Below are 26,270 nucleotides of genomic sequence, written 5' to 3' on the forward strand. Positions count from 1 at the left end.
AAATAAATAAATAAAAATTCATTACAGTCTAAGGAAAAAAACCTTCGACTTATAAAACAGATGAATTCCTTAAAATTTTATATAGAGAGAATTGGAATATCACTACAGAATGTGAGAAGAAATCATAAAACTGAATACCCCACACTACACACCATCCTGCCCAATCAACAAGGTTTCTCTGTCACTCTGAATGCTGTCATACTCCCAAAACAACCATCCCTCATTTAGTAGCTACTATGACACGCACAAGGAACTGTGCAAGCACAAGCCACGCTCCACAGAACGTCCTTCACTGGCGAAGCAGAAGTATCCAGCCACTACACTCATTTGAAATTCATCATTTTCCCAATACAGAGGAGGAGAAAACTAAAGGAATCTTCTCAATTTTATTTTTAAATTTTATTTATTTATTTATTTTGAGGCAGAGTCTCACTCTGTCGCCAGGCTGGAGTGCAGTGGCACGATCTCAGCTGGGTTCAAGTGATTCTTGCCTCAGCCTCCTGAGTAGCTCGGATCACAGCCTCTGCCTCCTGGGTTCAAGTGATTCTCTTGCCTCAGCCTCCTGAGTAGCTTGGATCACAGATGTCCGTCACCACACCCGACCTTTTTTTTTTTTTTGTATTTTTAGTAGAGACAGGGTTTCACCATGTTGTCCAGGACGGTCTCAAACTCCTGACCTTAGGTGATCTGCCAGCCTTGGCCTCCCAAAGTGCTGGGATTACAGGTGTGAGCCACCAGACCCGGCCTAATTATCTCAATTTTAAATGTTACTCCCCTATTTTTTTTTTCTTTCAAACTCTGGTCTTCCCTTGCCTATTCAACCAGAATTTAATGTGAGGTATCAACTCATTTGGCACATAATTATACGCTTAGTGATTTTGAGATTCTGTGAAGAAAGAGTACCTCAATTTCTACACAAATCTGAAAACCACAATGCCAAGAGTTGAGGAATCAAAAATAGTATAAGCCATGGCAGATCAATTCCCTCAATTAATTACAACCCTGTTATAGAGAGGATAGAGAGATAAAATTAAAAATAAGAAACTTTAGTAAGTGATGAAAAAGGCAGTCAACCAAGTTCTACAGGAGATCTGTGAAAGCAGTGAGATCATTAGAGACATGAAATAGTAATGAGAAAGAAGGTGATTCAAAACAAGTAGGGTTTGAAGGAAAGAAGCATTTAATATGGCTAGGAGAAAAAAGGGACAGCATGGTGGCAATTTCAGGCTGTGCTACGACGTTGCTATGGCAGACCTGTGAGTTTTATCTCACAAACTCATAGCGGTTAGAAAAAGAGTTGTGATGTGAGAATTTTAAGTCAGGTAACACACAAATTCTCAATTTTATGCATTTCAGTCTAAGCTCAATGTCATATAAGGTAAAAATCTCAATAAACATAAAGTAAACCACAAGATCTCTTATTAGCGATAGAAAATACATGAAATCCAGGTCCTTGTCAGGAACTTGAACTAGAACTTCTGTTTTCCAATCCTTATTGAAGGTTTGGTACAAAAAAACACGCATAGACATTTTTCTATTCATGGCTCTGAAAGCCAGGTAATCTTTTCCTTTTGACTTATCTGAATTGTATTCTTGAACTAGACCAGATTAGACTTCTGCTGATTTATCCCACTCCTGAACTCTCATAATTATGGTTGCTGGAAGAATGTTATCCAAATGCTGTCCTCTTTATGTACTTCAGGTCTCAGTAACAGGAAAAACAATGTTTTTATCCAATGGACACTAAAATCTATGGATTATTCCCCTTTGCTTTGGCCACAAGGAAACTCAACGGTAATATGTGCAACCTTTCTCTAATAAATGGATGGACTATCTAGTTTGCATCTCCAGAAGGAAATGTTACTGCAGTTTATTATTCTCCTGTATCTATTTTCCTTCTTCTGACTCCCTTACTTGGCCCCTTCAATTTTTTTTTTTTCCTAAATTGCCTCAAATCCTTTGTGTGGAATAAGCTGGAGTACAACTAAATAAAACTACATAATACAAAATCTAGAATTTTCAGTTAAATAGAATGAAGGGATGTTAAAATGTTACATTTTACTTTTAAGAACAGTCAAAATAAACTTTTTTAATTTTAAAAAAGAGAGTCAAAAGAAAAAAATTGCAAAAGTGTTTAAGTCCAGCACACCTACCAGAATTAATATACATTCAAGCCAATCTCCTATAACTTTGGTATTTGTTTATACCACTATACATTCACAAATAAAACTCAGAATAATGACCCAGGGCACTAACAGAGCCTATTAAATAAAATACTGAAATATTTCAAGTTTTTCCTCTAAAAAAATAGAAGTAGGTTGAGACATCATTTTACATATATTTTAATCACCATAATCACAATATTTTCTAATTAAGCCCTCAGAAACCCCAATTAAATATAACATCTTACCATTACCCAGGTGATCCAAGAAATTGTAGACATTCTCTAAGGTTCTATCCTGGGCCTCTCTCTAAACCCAGTAGGCATTTTTCCCCTCACAATATCAACCACATCTACGTGAATGTTTCCAAAATCTCTATCCCATCTCCACTGAACTACCTTGTCAAAACCTCAATTTATTTATTTTATTTATATATACATTTTTTGAGACAGGGTCTTGCTCTGTCACCCTGGAATGTAGGGGTGAGATCACGGCTCACCGCAGCCTCAACCTCCTAGGCTCAAGCGATCCTACCACCTATGTCCCCAGAGTAGCTGGGACTATATTATGCTTGGCTAATTTTTTAATTTTTTGTAGAGATGGGGTCTCCCCATGTTGCCCATGCTGATCTCAAACTCCTGGGCTCAAGTGATCTGCCTGCCTCAGCCTCTCAAAGTGCTGAGATTACAGGTGTGAGCCACTGTGCCTGGCCTAAAACCTCAACTTAAATAATTAAAGTGGGCCAGGTGCAGTGGCTCATGTCTGTAATCCCAGTACTTTGGGAAGCCAAGCAGGAGGATCACTTGAGCCCAGGAGTTTGAGGTCAACCTGGGCAACACGGTGAGACCTCATCCACTAAAAATAAAATTAGCTGGGTGTGGTGGTGTGCCCCTGTCGTCCCAGCTACTTGAGAGGCTGAAGTGGGAGGATCGCTGGAGCCCAAGAGGTTGAGGCTCAGTGAGCTGTCATCATGCCACTGCACTCCAGCCTAGGTAACAGAGCAAGCCCCAGTGTCTTAAAAAAATGATCAAAATGGAGCTTCATTATCTTTCTCTTCTGCCTCACACTTCATAAACAGTCTGTTCCAAAGATCTCATTTCTGGCAATGACACCATCATTCTGTCCAATTCCAAGGCTTCAGTCATCTTTGCCTCTTCCTTCTTTTCATCTCTGGTATTCCATCCTATCCAGCTTGGTCACTTCTTTTGAAGTGATCTAACTTCAAAGTGATCCCCAATCAAACTATTTCTCTCCATTATCATTCTAGTTCTTTTGGCATTCTAATTTTCATTTGCACATTTATTTTCTTATTTCAGGCCCTAATAACAAGTTGACCTCTCCGCCTTATCTCTCTCCTCTTGGACTGTCCATCTCACCCTAAGTTCCACTGTCTCAGGACTGTTTTTTATCAAGTCACTTCCCTTGAATTTGCAGCAGAGCTTCCTATAACATATTACCTCAAAGTGACACCCTTCAATCTGAACTTTCAGGGAAATCCAAGATCTGGCCCCATAGTGATTATCACACATGTCTCACAACTATCCCTAAATCACCATCCACTGACCCAGGATAAGCATGTTAACACACCTACCATGCTAAGTCATGTTCTTTGCTTATTCTGCCTCTCCTCCGTACACCTGGAATGTCCTCCTCCCTACCTTAGCCAACTCTTATTAATTCTTCAGGACATGGCTCATGTCTCATCTCAACAATGAAGTCCTCTGTTTACTATATCCTATATGGACTGTATTTTTACCTTATTTCCTTCTGTATGTGTAATCAGTATCAAGCTGCTCAGACGTTAATCGTTCCGTAATTGTTTCACGTCTAAGCTTTCCAAGGTGGTCTCATCCATTCCCATGGTTTTAATCACAAACTGTAGGCTGACTTCCAAATCTAAATGTCTATACTTGTCCTCTTCACTAAGCTTCAGACTCATATCTCCAGCTGCTTACCTAGCAGTGCCCCCTGGATGTCTAATGGGCATCTCAGATTTAACATGTCCAAACAGCACTCTTACTTTTTACCAATCAGACACACTTATCCTCTCCTTTCTTGCTCATTTGAGCTTCATTATTCATCCAGTTCCTCAGGTCAAAAAACTACAGGTGATTATTCTTCTTTTTCCCTCACATCCCATTTCAATCCAGTAGGAAGATTTGCTGGTATTAATCCCAAAATATAGCCCCAATCTATTTCTATTCATTACAACCCTAGCTCGTTACAATCAGCACCTCCACCTGAACTTCTCTAAGAGTCTTCCATCTGACCTCTCTGCTTCCACTTTCTTTTTTTTTTTTAATTTATTTATTATTATTATACTTTAAGTTGTAGGGTACATGTGCATAACGTGCAGGTTTGTTACATATGTATACTTGTGCCATGTTGCTGTGCTGCACCCATCAACTCGTCATTTACATCAGGTATAACTCCCAGTGCAGCCAGAATGACCTACTCTAAGCCAAATGAAATCATGTAACTCTCCAGCTTAAAACTACCCAGTATCTTCCTACTGCATTAAACTAAACAGACTAATAGACTCCAAACTTACTACATAACCTGCCCCATTCCTACCTTTCTGGCCTCACTTTCTGCAACTCTATTAATTGTCCATAATGCTTCAGGATCACTGGTTTTCTTTCTGTCTCTTGGTATGTAAAAACGGGCTTCTCCACTGGCTGCTACCTTTGCCTTGCTCTTCATACACAGCATCCTTCATGTAACTACCTCCTCTCTCATCTTTTAGGTCTCTGCTCAAATGTCACCCTCTCAGAGAGTCCCTTGACCACCATAAATAGTCACTCTCTAACCCATTTGCCCAGTTTTACTTGATTTATATATGATACAGTGATAAGTGCTACCCCCTCCCACTAGATGTAAGCTGCTTCAGTTCTTTGAGGGCAGATATTAGGTAAAAAATTTTATTTCCAATTATAGTTTGCCTACTACACCCCTGGGTAAGTAAGAATGCAAATAAATACTTAGTGATGAACTTATAAGAGGAATACCTATGATCTGTGCAACTATAAAATTTCCTAGAGCCAGATATAAACACAAAGAAACTACAAAAAGGCTGCGGCTGACATGATGACTATTTAGTATAAGCTCAGAATATGATTCTTGACTTGAACAGGCTTTCCTAATCACTCCTTTCTATTGCAACCACTTAAACTTCATTCAAATGACAACTACTGGGCAAGCGAGTCAAATGAAGCAAACTGAAGTCTTACTTAATGTTATAATGTCCAGTTTTCAGTGTACATCTATCAGGAAGTTGAGCAAGTTTCCTCGAGAGCATTTTAAAATACTTTCTGCACTCCTGCATTCCTGTGCTTTGTTCATAATCAGTAGAAGCAGAAAGTGGCAGTCCATCTCTGACACGAATGACTGAGGCAGATAAAATCATAGACATTTCAACCAACAGAGAAGACCTAAAACAAAATGAACAATTTGGGTTAGATAAAAATTAAAGCCAAACTTGATTAGCATATGTAAAACTGTTCAACTTACAAGTAATATAAGAATACTAATTAAAATGGCCAGGCACAGTGGCTCACACCTGTAATCCCAGCACTTTGGGTGGCTAAGGCGGGCAGAGCACAAGATCAGGAGTTTTGAGACCAACCTGGCCAACAAGATGAAACTCCTTCTCTACTAAAACTACAAAAATTAGCCGGGCATGGTGGTGCACACCTGTAATCCCAGCTACTCAGGAGGCTGAGGCAGGAGAATTGCTTGAACCTTGGAGGCAGAAGCTGCAGTGAGCTGAGGTCGTGTCACTGAGCTTCAGCCTGGGCAACAGAGTGAGACTTTGTCTCAGGAAAAAAACAAAACAAAACAAATTAAAATAACATATTATGCTTCACTTAACATATTAGCTTTTTTTGTTTTGAGACAGCATCTTGCTCTGTCACCCAGGCTGGAGTGCAATGGCGCCATCTTGGCTGACTACAACATCTCCCATCCAGGGTTCAAGCAATTCTCCTGCCTCAGCCTGGGATCCCATGCCACAGGATAGGATGTGTCTGGGACCACCAGCGCCCACCACAGTGCTGGGATTACAGGCGTGAGACACCGCACCCAGTCACATTAGCTTTTTAAAAAATAATACTTCTGTCTGGCATTCTCATAAGTACAGATGGAAGTAAAAACTGGTACAAACAGTTCTCAAAATGATTTGGCAATTTCAACAGGAGTTTAAAGGCATATCTTTTGACCTCAGTAAATTTAAATATATACCTGTCTTGAGAAAAATAATCAGAAATCCAGACAAAATTTTAAACAGACATTCTTCCACTCAAATAACTGAAAGCAATCTAAATATCCTATAACATGGTGATGGTTAAGTAAATTATAGTATATTCATATAACAGAATATAACGCAGCAACTAAAAGTTATGTTTGTGGAAAAAGTTTAATAATGTGGTAAAATGCTTATATGTTAAAGAGAAAAAAGCAGGATAACAATTGCAAATGTTGTTTTACACAAACATAAGGATAAAGAGGCAAAGATAAAGAGAAGGAAAAAGGGATTGAAAAATGGATGCAGAAAAAGATGCCAAATTAAGAATATGCCCACCTCTACGAAATGGTATTATGGGTAATTATTATTTTGTAATTTCCTAAATGTTCTCAATATTCACAGTAGACATATACTACTTTTATAATCGAAAAAAAATTATTTAAAGTAAATCCTAAAGCTAAAGGATATTGGTTTTAATGTTGTTCTCAATTGTTTTACCAGGAAGTAAATCTTAATGGCCTATTTTATTGGATTCTCTTCTTGCTTTACAAAAACAGATGAAAGGACTTCACAGGCCTGAGTCTGAAGGAGCTCAGGTCAACAGTCACTCAACCTTTCATAAAATATACAGTGGCTCTCAAACTTCAGCTTGCATAAGAAGTTGATAGTTAAAAATGCAGATTTCTGGGCTCTGCCCTCAAAATTCTGAACCACTGACTGTGAGATAGGGCTTGACAATCTGCTCATTGTCTAAGGCTCATACTTTTTAAAACATTAAATTAAAACACGTTCACTATCTAAGATTAAGTGATAACTCTTCTGTCAGGCACAATGTCACTAAGGGCTTCCTCACTAGTGGTGAGGCAACCGGTGAAAATTCAAAAATTTGATTAAAATCTCATAGGCATTTTTCTAAAAATATTGTATCTTAGAGACTAAATTAATCCTTACCTGACCACTTCATCTAGGTCAATATTATCTCATTCCAAAAAGGAAAAAATGAGTTAGTAATACATATTTAAAAAAAAAAAACCCATAGAAAACCAACTGTTACAAAGCTTGTAAATCAGGAGTTGATAATTTTCACTGCTGTGTGAAGTCAAAATCCGACTTCCCATTCATGGTGATCACTGATCTGACAATAAAAATTAACCCAACTAATAAAGCTAATGCATTAAGTTCACTATCCCTTTTTCCTCTTTTCATGAGGAAGAAGGAGAAATCTCTAGGTGTTACTGTGTCATTACCCTTTAATATTTTTCTCCTTTATTTAGAGACAGGGTCTCTCTATGTCACCCAGGCGGGTACAGTGGTGCGATCTCAGCTCACTGCAACCTCCACCTCCCAGATTTGAGCAATTCTCATGCCTCAGCCTCCCGAGTAGCTAGGATTACAGGCACACGCCACAATGCCCAGCTAATTTTTGTATTTTTAGTAGAGACAGAGTTTTGCCACGTTGGTCAGGCTGGTCTCAAACTCTTGGCCTGAAGTGATCTGTCCACCTCAGTCTCCCACAGTACTGGGATTACAGGCGTGAGCCACCACACCCAGCCCCTCCATTCATTTAAAGAGAAAAATATCCAGAAGCAAATTAGTCTTTTTATTACAGTGGAATCTCCAAACTAAAGTCCCAGTGTGACATATCCCAATCGGTGTTTTTTTCCATTCATCCAGTTTTTTTCTCTTCTAAAAGCAGTAGCATGAAAAAGCTGGGATCCCTGAAAAGATACCTATACTATAAACTCCTCTTTAAATTTTTTTTACCATGTTTTATTTAATTATTAAATCAAAACTGTAACATTTAGCCTAAGTGTAAGAAAGTAAGAAAATGTCTTACTTTATACCCTTAAGCATTTATTATTTAACTATAAAACTGTTGTCTTTCCAGAAGTACACTGCAACACAATAACCATTCTGGGAATTAATTTGAGGGCAAGTTGTAACTTACAGTTCTAAATACCCATATTTTAGTATTTAAAAGTAGATTGGTTTGGGTGCCATGGCTTATACCTACAATCCCAACACTGCTTGAGGCCAGGAGTTCAAGACCAACCTAGACAACATGGTGAGACTCTGTCTCTACAAAAAAATTTTAAAAATCAGCTGGGCACAGTGGCACACGCCTACAGTCCTTGCTTTGGGGAGGCTGAAGCAGGTGGGTCGCCTGAGACCAGGAGTTCGAGGCAACAGTGAGCTATGATTGTGCCACTGCACTCCAACCTGGGTGATGAGCGAGATCCTGTCTCAAAAAGTAAAATAAAAGTAGACTGCATTACTTTATGTCTGGCCTCTCTAGGATCCTAATAGAAATATTAGGAATAGTCTTTATTAATAGGTTGCCAAATTTCATGTAGTCTTCAAAGTTATTCTTTAATGACTTGGAGGACAGATCAATAAATATATGATCCATACTTTCTAAAACACGTACTGTAAAAAGAATACAATTTTTGAGTTCCATTCGTTTAACAAACATTCACTGAGTATCTACTGTGTGCCATGAATTTTGCCAGATAGTAGGAACGAAGAGTGCTACCATCAAGAAACACCCCCAAATTAGAGAAATTCAGATGAAAAGAGCAAACAACATAGGTGTGTTGCCCACCACTTCACTAACTGTAAAACTAAAGTTGGACAAACTTAAATTTCAATTTTTTTTTTTTTTTTTGAGACAGAGTCTCACTCTGTCACCCAGGCTGGAGTACAATGGCTCACTGCAACCTCTGCCTCCTGGGTTCAAGCAATTCCCCTGCCTCATCCTCCCAAGTAGCTGGGACTACAGGTGCCCCCCACCAAGCCTGGCTAATTTTTGTATTTTTAGTAGAGATGGGATTTAACTGTGTTGGCCAGGCTGGTCTCAAACTTCTGACCTCAAGTGATCTGCCCGCCTCGGCCTCCCAAAGTGCTGGGATTACAGGTGTCAGCCACTGCACCCAGCCTCAAATTTTCCTAATACATACTTTAGCCTTTAACCAAAAGCAGAACACAGCAGTGACATTCCCTGTCAAAATTATTACAAGGTTGTCAGAGAATTGTTTCTACATATCTATAGATAAGATTTTTCTTAGGGAAAAAATTAAACCTCTTCCTACCAGAGTAATTTGATTCAGCATCCAAACCACTTGAATTTAAGCCTGACAAACTGGGATGAATGTCCAATGATCAACGTCAGGCTTAACTAATTTGTAGACAGACTCCAATCACCTTAGGCTAAGCTGTCGCTCCATCAATTCAATAAACATACCCCTACTTTTTTTCTTTTTACCCTGGATTCATAATATAGTTTGTTGTTTTTTAAACTAATCTTATCTAGACTGCACTAGCAGAAAAGGAAATCTGTCCATGTCAGGCCTAAACTAGGTTAAAGTATCTTTAAGGTCTAAGGAGGGTTGTGGTTGGGAAAATCCCAAGGAAGAATCAGTGGAACTGTGGAAAGCAAGAGGTTACAACAATTGCATGGGAAGATTTAGGAGTTTTTAGCTTATCAGGGTCATAGATAAATGTTTAGGGCACTGGGCCATTTCTCCTCACCTTTAATACACAGAAAATATTACACCTGCCTTTGGACAGCAGCAGTTAACTCATAGGGAACCGGAACAGTGGCTATTTTTTCCTCTCCCCATCAGCAACTGTTGGAGGAAAAAGCACAAGTTAGAATCTAGGTAAATCTGGGTAAACTTTTACGTAAAGTCTGAGGAAAATAAATTCCCACAATGCCAAACTACTATGGTAATGAATGGTTAGCAAGTTCTCAGACCCAAGATAACAAGACACCCCTCTTCTTCAGAACCTTGTGTGGGTAATGACTATGGGCTCAATGTCTCAGGAAGGTATCTCTCAAAAGGTAATAAATAAAGCCCAACATATAAGTGGATTTTGTATATACGTTCTAACCAAATGCTTTCACAAATGCCACTTTTAAGATAAAAACATTTTATACTGGGGGCAAAAGCACTCATATTTGTTTTAGTTCGTAATTTCCCAGTCTTCAGTCATCCAAGTACCACTTTCAGAATTATCTTCATCCATCTGTACTATTTACCTAATATTGGTCTTTGAATTGACTTACTTTTCTTGTCCTTTATTTTTTAGTAATAATATCTGTGAAATCAGTTTTGAGATATTAAGTTTTTCTCCTAATTTAAATTAAAAGAACTTGTTTCATTCAAATATGTATGTGTGTGAAAATTTTGGGAGAACTTTAATATTCATTTGCTTATCAAATTATCTTGCATATGTGACAGTACCAATATGGTACATATTATTTTATTACAAGTGCTAGCTGAGATCTGTGGGAATGGGAAAGGGTGGTAGTTAATTTGGACAGAAAGCTATACTACTTGTGATACACAGGGAGGGTGGGGGATAGATTGGGTGATAAAGAGGATGGAATTTCTGTCATTTTGCCTATGCCCTCTACCTCACTAGCAGTGTGTGACATTCCTATTATGGGTGCTTACACTGCACAGTATGTATAAGACCTCAGACTTCACAACAGATTTTACCCACATCTAGGACAGGGCCCCCAATACATGCTCAAATGTGTCAATTCCAACACTTGTATAGTGCCACATAGTTCACAGTTGGGTAGGTAGAACTGCCAATTTACAGATGAGGAAACTGAGGCTTACTTTCTCAACGTCACACTGCTAGTATATAGCAGAACTGGTACTTCAGTCTAAGTTTCTAGTATCTACACACTACTATGCTTCATCAGTCTACCAAAACCAACAAGAGATAAGAAACCAGGGATATAGAAACTCCTATTCACTTGCTGCCTGGGTTCTAATCCTGGCTCCACCATGTAGCAGACATGTAAATTTGGGCAAGCTTTGCCTTTCTACATCTATACATTATGGCTACTAACAGTATCTATCTCATAGGCTTATTTTAAAGATGCCAATAGTATCTATCTCATAGGATCATGTAAAGCGCCTGAAACACTGCCTTGTAACATACTAAAAGCACTATATTAAATATTTGCTATATTATTTATTGATTACTCTCCATGGACCACGCACTTTATACACATTACCTCATTTAAGCCTTCCAAAAACCTGTGAAGTAGGTATTATTAGTTCCATTTTACCTTTGAGGAAATTCAAGCCCAGAAAGCTTAAGGAATTTTTTTAATCCCTAAACTAGTACGTGACAAAGTAGGGATTTAAACTCAGACCCAACTCTAACAACTCTGTGAGACACTCAAGGAAGGTCACAGGCACCCCTGTGATACCTGGGCCTCTTTCATAGACCAACATAAGATATACTTCGATTTTAACCAGTTGCACGCACACACACACAAAAAGGCACTAAACAGATGTGATGGTTTTCAACATAGGAAATACCCGAATGTCCCATTACTTTAGGATACGGTCACAGGTGTCAGAATCAAATACTGAAGGAACCTTAATATGCCAGAAATTGTAGGTACCGTTTAAGGCACCGCCTGATTCCTTCCGATCTTAGCATGTAAGCAAATATCAATAACATGAAAAGTGATTCAGAGTTTGAAAAGTGGCTGTTCCCCTGACTGAAGTTCCCAACATCTCCAGTCTGGTGGCTGACATTTTTGCTCTGGGCTAGGCTTTGCCTTGGCTGAATAGGCCCAGGAGGGACTGGTTCTCAAGCTAGCCCCCTGCCCCAGGTGGATGACCCAGGAAACTAAGCAGCAGGAGAAAAATTATCTTAAGCTGTCTTCACTGGCAGAGAGATTCAGGACAGCTGGGGCTTGTCCTTTTCTTTCGGAAGCCTCCTCCACTTGTTGAGCCAATTGCTCAGGTCTCCCTTCTGCCACATCGTTCCCAAAGTGACTCTTGAGGCAGGGTCTCAAGAGGTTTCCGTGAGCCAACACGGGCAAATATCTGGGTTCAGTGCTCACTCCATCCCCGCAAGACGTAAAGTAAGACACTGGTTCAAGTCCCATTCTGCCTAACAGAAATAGGAAATACCACCTCAAGCTCCCGCGGGCCACCTACACAGGTAGATCACCGTGTTTCTGACAACTGGGCGCCAGGGAATCCCTACCAACCTACTGACAGCCAAGTGCGACTGTCCCTCCCCTTTAGACACTCCTTCCCTGGCTGCCCAATACCCCAGGCGGCTCAGACGAGGCGCAACGGCCGCCCGCGTGGCCCCAGAGAAACCTCAAGTCGAAGTGGACGGGGTCCCTGCTTGCCCGTCCCTCCAGAGCTCCGCGGCCCCGGCTCCCACCCCAAAGGCACGGACTTGGCTCCTGCCCGTCGGGTAGGTCTTCAGTCCCGAGGGCGAAGACCGAGGCTGTCGCGGGAGGCAGGGAGAGGGAGGGGAGAGGCCGGCAGGGGTTCGAACGACCCCTAAGAAGGGAAGAAGAGGACTGGGAGGGGCCGGGTAGTACCTGTCGAGACGGGACCCGCCGCTCCGAGTGACGCACCCCGCAGTGCATTGTGGGGCCTGGGAGGGGCCTTTCGGCGGGGCTGCGCCGCGTCCAACGTGGCTCGCGCCCGCGGAATCAAACCACGCCCCCGTTCCCTCGGCTCGCCCAGGCCAATCGGATTCTGCAGGAAGGACACAACAACCCGCCCGATCCCAGGACCCGCCTTAGTCCCACCCGCTCCAGGAGAGATTGGCAGCGTCTCTCGCACCTGCGCCAGAAAAGTACAGTCCTCTGATGACAGAACTACGTTGACTTTAGAAATAGGGCCAATCCCCTCCGCTCGCCGCCCTGTATCTGCAGGCATTTTGTCTTTCACACGCGGCCCCTACAGCAGACACTTATAAAGGGGACAGGGAGAAAAGCCCCCTGTGGGTGAGCAAGGAGAGGACCTGGCCCCGTCTATACCCACACACAAGAAGGAAACAAACTATGGCAGAGAAGTGCCAGATGCCGACCCCTTGACCCCTTCCAGCTTTCGCATCGGTCATGCGTTATTAAACAGGCATTTACTGGCTGTTTACCATGTGCCAAGCACCGTGTTAAACGCGGGGTTACAGGAGTGGACATAACACTTGATGGAATTTAAGACGTAATTGGAGCAAAAGATATGAAAGCATAAATAGTTACAGAATTATAAATTGTGATCAGTACTGGGAGGGAAAATTAGTGGGTGCAATGATGAATTAATTTTGGACTGTCAGGAAAGAGACTTCTGAATAAGTGCCTTTTAAGCTGCAGGCATATTAAAGAACCTTAGAGAATGTTCCCCGTCAAGGAACTATTATGTGTGAGGTTGTTGGGGCATGAAAGAACTTCTTGTGCTCTAGGAAGTAAAAGGAAGTCAGTGTGGATGGAGTGTAGGGAGCAAGGAGAAACTTCCAAAATACAGCCTGAAATCTGTAATGTGGCCAATAAGAGCCAGCATGGTCTGGCCCTTGTCTCATCTCAGCCCAAGGTCAATGGGCAACTAATAAAGACTATTAAGTAGGATCCTATTTGCATATTTAAGAATCACTCAGGCTGTTTGTGGAGAATAGTTCGGAAGAGGGCAAGAAAGGCTGCTGGAAGGCCATTTGGAGGCAGTTGCATCAGGCAAAGCCAGAAATGATGGCTTGAACTAGTATAATGGGAGTTAGAGACAGAAAGAGGTAGATAATTTCAAGATATGTATAAATTAGAGATGGTATCCAAGGGACTTAATAACAGATTGGTTTGCCGGGAAGGGTCAAGAAAGAGGAATATTAAGGATGACTCCTTAAGTAACTAGATGGATTAAGAAGCCATTTACTGATTCACAGAACACAGGAGGAGGAGCAAATGGCTTGGAATATGTTAAATTTGAAATGTCTATAAATAGAGATGTCAAGTAGATTTGGATATGTAGGTCTAAAGTTCAGAAGAAAGGCCTGAACTAACATAGATTTGGTCCTAGATATATACTCAACATAAATGTATTCATATATTCACCGGAAAACATATGTATAAGAATGTTCATGAAATGAATAAATTTTAGAATATTCTCATCTGGCGCTATGGCTCATGCCTGTAATCCCAGCACTGTGGGAGGTCGAGGGGGGTGGATCACTTGAGGTCAGGAGTTCGAGACCAGCCTAGTCAACATGGTGAATCCCTGTCTCAACTAAAATACAAAACAATTAGCCAGGCGTGGTGGTGGGCATCTGTAATCCCACCTACTTGGGAGGCTGAGGTAGGAGAATTGCTTAAACTGGGAGGCAGAGGTTGCAGTGAGCCAAGATCACACCACTGAACTCCAGCCTAGGCAACAGAGCAAGACTCCATCTCAAAAAAAAAAAAAAAAAAAAAAAATTCACATAATAGAATACTATATAGGAAGGACAATAATCTACAACTATATGCAAAGCATGCATGAATTTTACAATCACAAAAATTGAGTGAAATAAGTCAGACACAAAAAATGATTACTATATTACTCCATTTACATAATGTTCAAAATAAGAACTCATATAAGGTAATAGAAGTAAAATATTGGTTACCCTTAGGTAACCAATTAGTTACAATTATTAGTGTTAATAATTAGAAAGGAGCAATAAGGGATTACTGGAGTTCTAGTAATGTTCTTATTGATCCAGGTGTTGATTACATGGTGTTTTCAATTAATGAAAATTCACTGGACTAGATATGATGGCTCACACCTGTAATCCCAGCACAGCACTTTGGGAGGCTGAGGAGGCCGAGGCAGGCAGATTGCTTGAGCTCAGGAGTTCAAGACCAGCCTGGGCAACATGGCCAAACCCTCTCTGAAAAAAACGAAATACAAAAATTAGCCAGGCGTGGTGGTGCACACCTGTAGTCCCAGCTACTTGGGGGGCTGAGGTGGGTGGATTGCTTGAGTCCTGGAGGTTGAAATTGCAGTGAGCCATGTTTGTGCCACTGCACTCCACCTGGGCAACGAAGTGAGACCCTGTCTCAAAAAAAAAGAAAAAAAGAAAATTCATCAAGCTGTACACTATACTTATCCAATTTTTCAGTATGTATTTTACTATTGAATAGAAAGTTTATGTTTTTCCAAAGGTTAAGGGCAATCCAGCCATGAATGAATAAGTGATACTAGACTAGACCTCCCACTACAGTAATAGAAAACTGGACCAAATCTATGAAACAAGTGTTTTCAGGCATTGGACAATTGGCATAGTAAAATTGTGATCTTGGAAGAAAGGAAAACAAAACAGATGAGCCCCCAGAATATCCACAGATTTCTTTCTGGAGGTATTTACCTAAGCACAGGATAGAAGAAAGCCAAGCAGGGTTTGTTGAGGACACAGATATTGGAATTAATAGAGATTGAGACAAACGGTATTTGTGGGGCAGAGTGCCAGAGAAAGAGCTCTAGAAATATACATAAGGATTCCTGTGAATCTTTGGTATAACTTTAAGGGTAGACCATATGAGACTGGTAAATAAAATTACTGGGGAAATTTAAGCTGAACAGCTACAAGAACTTGTATAGAGTTTGGAAACATTCAGGCTCTGACTGATTAGAATGAAAAATCTTATTAAAAACCTGCAGCATTTGTAAAGAGACCCTAAAAAGACCACACTTTAAAGCTAAATTAGCCCAATAGTAAAGACTATTCTAGACCCACTTGAATAAAGCTGAAAAAACTGTTCTGCAAGTAAATTAAATGCTTTCTTGAACGAAACTTAACAGTCTTTCAAGACAGACAACAAAATTCAGGTACTTACCTATGTAATATATGCAATGCCTAGGATCCAATAAAAAAATTACTACACATGTGAAGAAGCATTAAAACATGAGCCATAAATGGGAGAAGAATCGATCAATAGAAACAGACCCAGAAATGACCAGGATGATGAAATTAGTTTTTGTTTGTTTGTTTGGTTTGGTTTGGTTTGGTTTTTTGAGATGGAGTCTCACTCTGTCACCCAGGCTGGAGTGCAGTGGGGCACAGTCTCGGCTCACTGCAAGCTCCGCCTCCTGGGTTCACGCCATTCTCCTGCCTCAGCCTCCAGAGTAGCTGGCACTACAGGCACCTGCCAACACGCCCAGCTAATTTTTTGTATTTTTAGTAGAGACGGGGTTTCACCTGTTAGCCAGGATGGTCTCGATCTCCTGACCTTGTGATCCACCCATCTCAGCCTCCCAAAGTGCTGGGATTACAGGCGTGAGCCACTGCGCCCGGCTGAAATTAGTTTTTAAAGCAGATAAGAACTTCACTTTTCTTCTTTAATTTTTTTTTTTTTTAAGTTTTAGAGGGCATCAGCACGCTGGGGTTACAGGCAGGTAAGATAAGAACTTTAAAGAAGCTATTATAAATATGGCCAAGAACTTAAAGAAAGATAAATAATGTGAGACATGAAAACCGTAAAAAGAACCAAATCAGACTTCTAGAGCAGAAAACTACAATATCTGAATGATAATTTTGCTCCATGGGCTTAACAGCAGATTATACATTGCTGAAGAAAAGATCAGTAAACAAAGTAACAGTGAAAAATAATTATCTACATTAAAGTGCAGAGAGAAAAAAAGTTCAAAATAAAATGAACAGAGCCTTGGTGACCTATGGGTTAATACAAAGTTATCTAACATGTATAATCAGATACTCAGAAAGAAAGGAGAGGTGATGCAAAATATTTGAAGTATTAATGGCCAAAATTTGATTAAAAAATATATAAACCCATAGATTCAAGAAAATAAACTAGGCCAGGTACAGTGGCTCACACCTGTATTCCCAGCACTTTGGAAGACCAAGGTGGGTGGGTCACCTGAGGCCAGGAGTTCAAGACCAGCTTGGGCAACATGGTGAAACTTTATCTCTACCAAAAAGTTAAAAATTAGCTGGGCATGATGGTGCATGCCAGTAATCCCAGCTACTCGGGAGGCTGAGAGAGAAGAATCTCTTGAACATGGGAGGCAAGATTTCAGTGAGCCGAGATCACGCCATTGCATTCCAGCCTGGGTGACAGGGCGAGACTTCGTCTTTTAAAAAAAGTGTATATACACAAAAATTAGCCAGGCATAATGGCACTTGCCTGTAATCCCAGCTACTCAGGAGGCTGAGGCAGGAGAATCACCTAAATCCAAGAAGCGGAGGTTGCAGTGAGCCGAGATCACACCACTGCACTACAGCCTGGGTGACAGAGCAAGACGCTGTCAAAGAAAGAAAGAAACTAAGCGCAAACAGGATAAACACCAAAAAAAGCTACACCAAGGCCTGTTACACTCAAACTACTGAAAACCAATGATCAAAAGAAAATATTAGAAACAACCAGAGAGACACTGAAGCCACCTTGCATATATAGAACAAAGGTAAGAGATACTACTGACTTCGCACTTCACATCAGAAAGAAAGAAAGCCAAAATATAATGAAATAAAAAGTTTAAAGTCCTGTAAGCAAAAACTCTGTCAACTCTGAATTCCATATCTAGGAAAAATTCTTTCAAAAAACAAAAGTGCGGCCAGGCTTGGTGGCTCATGCCTATAATCTCAGAACTTTGGGAGGCCAAGATGGGAGGATTGCTTGAGTCCAGGAGTTCAAGACCAGCATAGGGAACATAGCGGGACTTCGTCTCTACAAAAAGTTAAAAAAAAAAAAGTCAGCCAAGCATGATGGCACATGCTTGTAGTCCCAGCTACTCAGGAGGCTGAGGTGGAAAGATTGCTTGAGACTGGGAGGTTGAGTCTGAAGTGTGCCAGGATTGTGCCACTACATGCCAGCCTGGGTGACAGAGCAAACTCTGTGTGAGAAGGAAAAAAAAAAAAAAGAAAAGAAGTGAAATTAAGATATTTTCAGGTAAACAAAAGATGAGAGAATTTGTTGCTAGCATACCTGAATTATGACAAATGTTGAAGAAAGTTCTTCAGATTGAATGAAAATGAGTCCAGATAGAAACCCAAATTCACTTTGGGAGGCCGAGGCCGGCCGGTCACGAGGTCAGGAGATCGAGATCATCCTGGCTAACACGGTGAAACCCTGTCTCTACTAAAAATACAAAAAATTAGCCAGGCGTGGTGGCCGGCGCCTGTAGCCCCAGGTACTCGGGAGGCTGAGTCAGGAGAGTGGTGTGAACCCAGGAAGCGGAGCTTCCACCACTGCACTCCAGCCTGGGCGACAGAATGAGACTCTGTCTCAAAAAAAAAAAAAAAAAAGAAAAGAAAAGAAAAAACTCAAATTCACATAAAAGGAACAAAAAGCACTAGAAAATATGAATATATGAATTAATATAAACATTTTCCTCTTTGAAAATGTATATAATTAACCACTTAAAGCAAAAGTAACAAATTGTTGTTAAATAAAAATGTTTGTAACAAATTAAGAAGTAAAACATATGTTAATGATATTGTAAGGGAAAGGGGAATGAATATATACTGTTACAAGGTTTTTGGCACCATACATGAAGTAGTGTAACTGTATTTGAAGGTAGAACATAATAAGTTAAAGATACATATTAGGGCCAGTGCAGTGGCTCACACCTGTAATTCCAGCACTTTGGGAGGCTGAGGCGGGTGGATCACCTGAGCTCAGGAGTTTGAGACCAGCCTGGCCAACATAGTAAAACCCCGTCTCTATAAAAATACAAAAAAAATTAGCTGGGCATGGTGGACGCCTGTAATCCCAGCTACTTGGGAGGCTGAGGCAGGAGAATCGATTGAACCCGGGAGGTGGAGGCTGAAGTGAGCCTAGATGGTGCCACTGTACTCCAACATGGGCAACAGAGTGAGACTCTGTCTCAAAGAAAAAAAAAATAGCCATCTCTACATTATCTTCTACCTACTCTTTTCTCCATATATTAAATGTCTGATACCTTTGGTCCCATGTCGGATCAGAATGGTCAGGCTTTTATATCCTTGCTTCATAAAGTCACCAGATGTGGATTCCCCCAAGATGGGCATGATATCAAACAAGGTAGCTCTCCAAACGTGAAGCACATACAGAAAGCTCTCAGCTGGAGGCTACCTCCTGACTCTCCCTGCAGCTGGGTGACAGGTCCTCCCTTGAAGGAGGACCCAGACAGGGAATTTCCGTGTCTACCACAGACATACATTGTTTCTGTAGGATTCCCACCAGAAATGCAAAACCGGAAAATAATCACATGGAAACATTAAAGTTACCCAAATTGAAAGACATTTTTTCGTGACAAATTGCCCCATACCCTTCAAAAATGTCAATGTTAAAAAGATAAAGAAAGGCTGAGGATATTTTCCAGATTAAAGGAGACTAAAGAGACACAACAACTAAATGCGATGTAGGATCCTGAATGAGATCCTGGACTAGAGGAAGAAATGGCCATAAAGAACATTATTTGGACAACTGATGACATTTGAATATGGACAGTAAATTAGATAGTAGTACTATATCAATACTAAATTTATTAATTTTGATCATTTTAATTTTATTTTAGTTAAAATTAAGTTTTAAAAATGAAGCAATGTAGAACTTTAAAAATATTGATTGTATGTGTTGAAATGCTAATATCTTGATATGTGGTTTAAAATACATTATGGTCAATGCTATCTGTTTCCTTTTACTTTTTTAAGGTGGCTACCAGAAAAAAATCACATAGGTAGCTCACATTCTACTTTTATTGCACAGCACTGTTTTATACTGTTACTTTTTCATAATATATAATCACGATTATTTCTAGCACTCCCCCATCCCGTGGTTTTTTTTTTTTTTTTCTTTTTTTTTTTTGCACTTTGAGATTTCTCTATTGGTACGTGAGCCAGTTCTGCGGAAGGCCTGGGCTTTTAAACTGTAACATGAGATAAACGGTTAAGACTATGAAGTCACCTTTGTGCAGCCAGTCTGAGGGAGCCCCTTATACTGCCAGGCTCTAGGTGGAGTTGCTAGGGGAGGGAGGTGCAGATGTGTATTTGGGTAGAATTATGTCTGAGTCTTGGGACAGAGCGCTACAGAACCAGGTGAAAAGAGTTGCCAGCAGGAGGGGCTGGAGAGACTGGGGCTGGGATGGAAGCAGGGATTTCTCAACGTTGCATTTGCATCAATAATTTTGCCAATGTGGCATTGTTTCCTTGTCTCTAACACTGCATGTCTAGCGCTGTCCTTAACACATAGGTTATAAATATGATTTTAAAAATTTATAACACATAGGTTATAAATATAATATAAATAACGTATTTATATTATGTTATTTTTCTTTCAGGTTGGCACCATCTTTGACAGCAATATTTCTAAAACAAAAAAAACCAGAAAGAAAAGTTTCTTATCTGTATCTTGGAAATTCTGAAATAACATTTCCACCATGGAATAAACGGTTTATTATTCAATGTTGTGTTTTAATTAATGCTTCACATACTCAACAAACATTGTGCATCCTCTCTGTGCTGGGCAGTGACAATGGGAAATATGATATGGTCCCTCCTTTAAGGCACTCACAGGATGGGGAGAGAAACATGTTTAAAGACAATGACAACTGCTATGGTCTGAATGTGTCCTCCAAAATTCATATGTTGAAACTCAATTGCCAATGTAATAGTATTAAGAGGTGGGGCCTGTAGGAGGTAATCAAATCATGAAGGCCCTCATAAAAGGGATTGAGGGAGTGGGTTTGTGCTCCTCCACTCTTCCACCATGTGAGACACAGCATTTGTCCCCTCTAGAGGATGCAGCAACACGGTGCCATCTTGGAAGCAGAGATCAGGCCCTTCCCAGATACCAAACCTGCTGGTGCCTTGATCTCAGACTTCCCAGTTTCCAGAACTGTGAGAACTAAGTTTCCGTTGTTATAAATTACCCAGTCTGAGATATTTTGCAATAGCTGCACAAATAGACTAAGACAGCAGCCAAACGAGACAGATGCCAATAAAACCTGACCAAATGGCTCTGGGAGGATTCCAAAGGGACAGAGCTAGAGAGAAACATGGAACACTTTTTACAAAAAGAGGTGATATTTGAGAGTTACAGGAAGAATAATCACTTATCAGGTAGACTGTGGCAAGTCATGGAGAAGAGAATCCATAGTTGTAAAGCACAAGCACTAACTATTTAGGGAACTGCAAGTGGTCTGCTATTGCTAGAAATGCAGATAGGAAATGAAGCCAAAAGAAAGGCCAGGCTCCAAAGAGCTGATATGCCAAATTGCCAAGTTTGACTTTCTCCTGCACACAATGGGAAGACACCAATGGATTTTCAGCAGAGGAATAAGAAGACTGGATTGGTATTTCTAAAATAAGCAATTCTATAATTGTTAAAAAATTAACCATAAAACAGTTATAAGATAGCTATAAGAAAATAAAGATGGATTTGGCTTTGGGAGAAAGAAGAGTTTGTAAGCATGAAAGCAATGAAGAAACCACAAATAAAAAGATAATAGACCAGATTGACAAGTATAAAACATCTGTACATAAAAAAAGAGTGAAATTAATATTCCAACCAAAAATTGAGAGAAATATATGCTATATGAGACAAAGAATGCCCACATATAATAAGAAAATGAGGAACACTCCCATTGCAAATAGGCAATAAGCCTAAGAAAACAACTTGCAAAACAAACATTTAAATTATAATTAAAGGGGAAAAATGAAATATCCTGCCTTTCTAGTATTAATGGAAGTTGTATTTCATTTTGGAGTAAGCAAGTAGTTCCAGTTGAGAAAGGAAAGCTCTACTTAAAAGACTAATGGGAAATAAATACAAGAGAAGGAGTGATAGAATTAGAAAATAATCATTTTCGACCCCAAATGAAAATAGTGATTTAGACAGAAATTAAGTATTGGTGGTAAAGTCATTAGGTGAATAGTAGATGGACGGAGGACGTTCTTATAGTGCCAAAGTATATCACAGAAATTACTCTCCAATTCAAAGGAGAAAACCCACCTGCATGAAGGAAGCAGGTTGCCACTACCTACCATAATTCAGGAGTCAATCTTAGTGGCCCTCATCACTGACCAACAAGATGTCATGGGTCAGTCTCCTGATGTGACCCAATAACAGGTATACCACATCACCTATGATGTATTTTTCCCAAAAATGTTTAACTTTAATCTGTCACATTTTCACAGCTAGCTCCCTGTTTGCAAACATTAGAGGGAATAGAGGACAAAGTTGAACAGTACTACAAGCAAGCAACTAGAAAAGTCCTGAAAAATAAAATATTCTGCAGGCAACTTCAATAAGTCAGTGTATGGAGAAAACAAAACAAAACAAAACAGAAAGAAACCATAAATTAAAAGAATCTCAAGAGACATAACAACCAGGTGCAATGCACGGTCTTGGGTTGGCTTTTGTTTTGAACAAACCAGAAAAGACATTTTGAGACAACTGATGCAATTTAACTGTGAAATAGATATTAGGTAATATTAAGAAATTGGTATTACTTTTGTTAACTATGACAATGCTTTTTGACTATGGAAGTAAATGTTCTTTTTTAAACTACAAATGAATAAAATACATTTAAAATTTTTTGACTACACTAACAATCAAATAAATACGTTTAAAAACTTTTCATTTTTACCTATGAAATAGGCCAAAGTTTCCTTTCATTATTTATCAAATTAAAAATAAAACCAGCCGGGCGCAGTGGCTCACGCCTGTAATCCCAGCACTTTGGGAGGCCGAGGTGGGCAGATCACAAGGTCAGGAGATCGAGACCACGGTGAAATCCTGTCTCTAAAAATACAAAAAACAAAAAATTAGCTGGGCGCGGTTGCGGGCGCCTGTAGTCCCAGCCACTCGGGAGGCTGAGCCAGGAGAATGGCGGGAACCCGGGAGGTGGAGCTTGCAGTGAGCCGAGATCGCATCACTGCACTCCAGCCTGGGCGACAGAGCGAGACTCCGTCTCAAAAAATAAAAATAAAAATAAAAAAATAAAATAAAACCATTAGTCAGAGTAGGATGGCCAAAGCTTCATTCTGTCTAATCCTTTTCTGGTACAAGTACAAATTAATTCAGCCATTCTAAGAGCTAATTTAACAATGTATATTGAGAGTCTTTAAAATATTCATGTCAGGCTAGCACAGTGGCTCACACCTGTAATCTCAGCAATGTGGGAGGCCAAAGCAGGAGGACTGCTTGAGCCCAGGAGTTCAAGGCTGCAATGAGCTATTATTGCACCACTGCATTCCAGCCTGAGTGACAGGGTGAGACCCTGTCTCCAAAAGAATATATATATGTATATATTCACGGCAATAGTACACTTCTCCTTCTTTTCTTTTCTTTCTTTTCTTTTTTTTTTTTAGACAGACTCTTGCTCTGTTGCCCAGGCTAGAGTGCAGTGGTGTGATCTCTGCTCACTGCAATCTCCACCTCCTGAGCTGAAGTGATTCTCATGCCTCAGCCTCCCAAATAGCTTGCATTACAGGCGTGTGCCACCATGCTTGGCTAACTTTTTGTATTTTTAGTAGACATGGGGTTTCACCATGTTGCCCAGGCTGGTCTTGAACTCCTGCCCTTTTTTTCTATAAATGTATTTGGATGAAATAATCAGAGATACAATGAAATATCTATGTACATATATACATACATACATAGTTTATAATAGCGAAAAGTTAGAAACCACTAAAATGTTCAATATTAAATAACTGATAGGACATCATAATATGGTATATTTCATAAGTATGAAAATTGCCAAAAACTGGTAATAATAGGAAAATGCACATAATAAAATGCTAAGTGGAAAATCAGTATATAATGCTATAGATTTTTAATCTTTTCAAATATATGGAAAAAAGACTGGAAGACAATACAGCAAAATATATGTACAGTTTATCTCCGAGTGAGATAAGTGTTTTTTTGTTTTTGTTTTTGTTTTCACTTTTCTGTATTTTACACACTTTCAATAATAAATAGATATTCTTGGCCAGGCTCAGTGCCTCATGCCTGTAATCCCAGCACTTTGGGAGGCAAGGCAGGCAGATTACCTGAGGTCAGGAGTTCAAGAGCAGCCTGGCCAACATGGCAAAACCCCATCTCTACAAAAAATACAATTAGCCAGGTGTGGTGGTGGGCACCTGTAAACCCAGCTATTCGGGAGGATGAGGCAGGGAGAATTACTTGAACCTGGGAGGCGGAGGTTGCAGTGAGCCGAGAGCACTCCAGTCTGGGCAACAGAGTAAGACTATGTCTAAAAAAAAAAAATTATTTCATAATTAGAAGGAAACGTTCATAGGAAAACACCTCCCAAAACAAGAAGAGAAACCCAGAAGGTTGCATCAGGTTCGCCTGATGCAGTGCGAGACATGGGCTGAGAATGAGAGTTGCAAAAGCCTGTTTATGTAAAATTACATGCTGTCTTAAACAATTTTTTTCTTTTTTTTTTTTTTTTGAGACCGAGTCTCCCTCTGTTGCCCAGGATGGAGTGCAGCGGTGTGATCTCGGCTCACTGCAACCTCCGCCCGCCAGGTTCAAGTGATTCTCCTGCTTCAGCCTCCTGACTAGCTGGGATTACAGGCATGAGCCACCACACCCGGCTAATTTTTATATTTTTAGTAGAGACGGGGTTTCACCATGTTGGTCAGGCTAGTCTCGAACTCCTGACCTCATGATCCGCCCACCTCGGCCTCCCAAAGTGCTGGGATTACAGGTGTGAGCCACCGCGCCCAGCCTTAAATGATTTTAACAACAAAAATCACTTACACTTGCCATAAAAATTATAATGTGGAAGCATATAAAGTAAAAAATGAAAAGTCACCCCTCAACTTTTCTTCAGTCTTTCTCTTAGTTAGTGAATAGTTTTTCATACACAGCTTTTTCAAAAAATGAGATCATATTCTACATATTGTTCCATAACTTGTTTTTAATGACTTAACAAAATTTTACAGAGCATCCCCCCTTTCTATCCATCAGAATATGTGGGTTTACTTCACTCTTTTTAATAATGGGAGACGGTAATGAGGATGTACCACAAGTTATTGAATCATTTTCTATTAGCAGATGTTTAGGTGTCCTTTTCATGCCATTGCAAACAGCACTGTCACCAACACTGTCATATGTGCATCTTTACATAGTGTGTTTAGGTAGAACAGATTCTTTGGAGTGGGATTTCTCTGTCAAAGGGCATGCAGGTTTAAACTTTTTCTCCTCAAATTCCTTTACTATATTAACTTGTACTCTCACCAATAATGTGCTTGTTTCCTCACACTCACACCAAAACTAGACTTGTATCATCGGACTGTTTTTAATTTTTTTTTTTTTTTCTTTTGAGACGGAGTCTCGCTCTGTTGCCTGGGCTGGAGTGCAATGGCGCAATCTCGGCTCACTGCAACTTCCACCTCCCAGGTTCAAGCGATTCTCCTGTCTCAGTCTCCCAAGTAGCTGGGATTACAGGTGCCCGCCTCACGCCTGGCTAATTTTTGCATTTTTAATAGAGACGAGGTTTCACCATATTGGCAAAGCTGGTCTCAAACTCCTGACCTCAAGTGATCCACCCACCTCGGCCTCCAAAGTGCTGAGATTACAAGCGTGAACCACCATGCCCGGCCTTGCTTGCAATTTTTATGTTACTAATGAGATTGATATTTTTAATTGTTTCTTGACCAAATGTGTGGAATCTTTTGTAAGTTACCTATTAATCTGTCCCTTTGCCTAAACAATATATGAATGCTATTATTAATTTGATAGAACCTTCAATTTAAAGTGGCTTCCTAAAATATTACAAATTCTATTAACTAAGGACAAAATGTAAACAAAGATTATCATTTCTTAGACTCTTGTTTTGAACGTTTGCTTATTTGGATCCCAAAGTCCAAAAACCTGGTTGATGTTCTCCTCTTTTTAAAAAATAGAATCTCGTGTCATACTTTGCAGATAGTTATATTATCATAATTTTCCAGATGGGGAATCAGAGCACGAAGTATTGTACTTAGAGTCACAGAATGATTCACTAGCAGACATGCATCCAAAATCCATTGCTCCATCTTATTTTTCAATTATGTGCCCCACACTTTCCTCCAATTCACTCCTCACCACAGTCTCATTTACTGGAATAAAGAGCCAG

At 40.0% G+C, this 26,270-nt stretch overlaps 1 protein-coding gene and 1 long non-coding RNA gene across 4 annotated transcripts in view; both read right to left on the minus strand.

Moving 5' to 3' along the window:
- SEC22A (SEC22 homolog A, vesicle trafficking protein) overlaps positions 1–12,804 on the minus strand; it is a 70,480-nt gene extending 57,676 nt beyond the window's left edge. The window contains 3 exon segments of one of the 3 annotated variants that reach the window (NM_001194575.3): positions 5,393–5,593; positions 9,934–10,031; positions 12,628–12,756. In NM_001194575.3, the coding sequence (NP_001181504.2) occupies positions 5,393–5,574 (182 nt within the window). In that variant the 5' untranslated portion in view covers positions 5,575–5,593; positions 9,934–10,031; positions 12,628–12,756. 3 annotated transcript variants of the gene reach the window in all.
- LOC144339394 (uncharacterized) lies at positions 2,327–4,449 on the minus strand. The gene is made up of 2 exons (XR_013414375.1): positions 2,991–4,449; positions 2,327–2,800 (listed from the first exon to the last, which is right to left on the minus strand). It is a non-coding gene; the product is annotated as an uncharacterized LOC144339394 (long non-coding RNA).
- Positions 12,805–26,270: the final 13,466 nt, after the last annotated feature.

The sequence above is a fragment of the Macaca mulatta genome, chromosome 2 (genome assembly GCF_049350105.2).
Source record: "Macaca mulatta isolate MMU2019108-1 chromosome 2, T2T-MMU8v2.0, whole genome shotgun sequence".
In the NCBI taxonomy this organism is placed as follows: Eukaryota; Metazoa; Chordata; class Mammalia; order Primates; family Cercopithecidae; genus Macaca; species Macaca mulatta.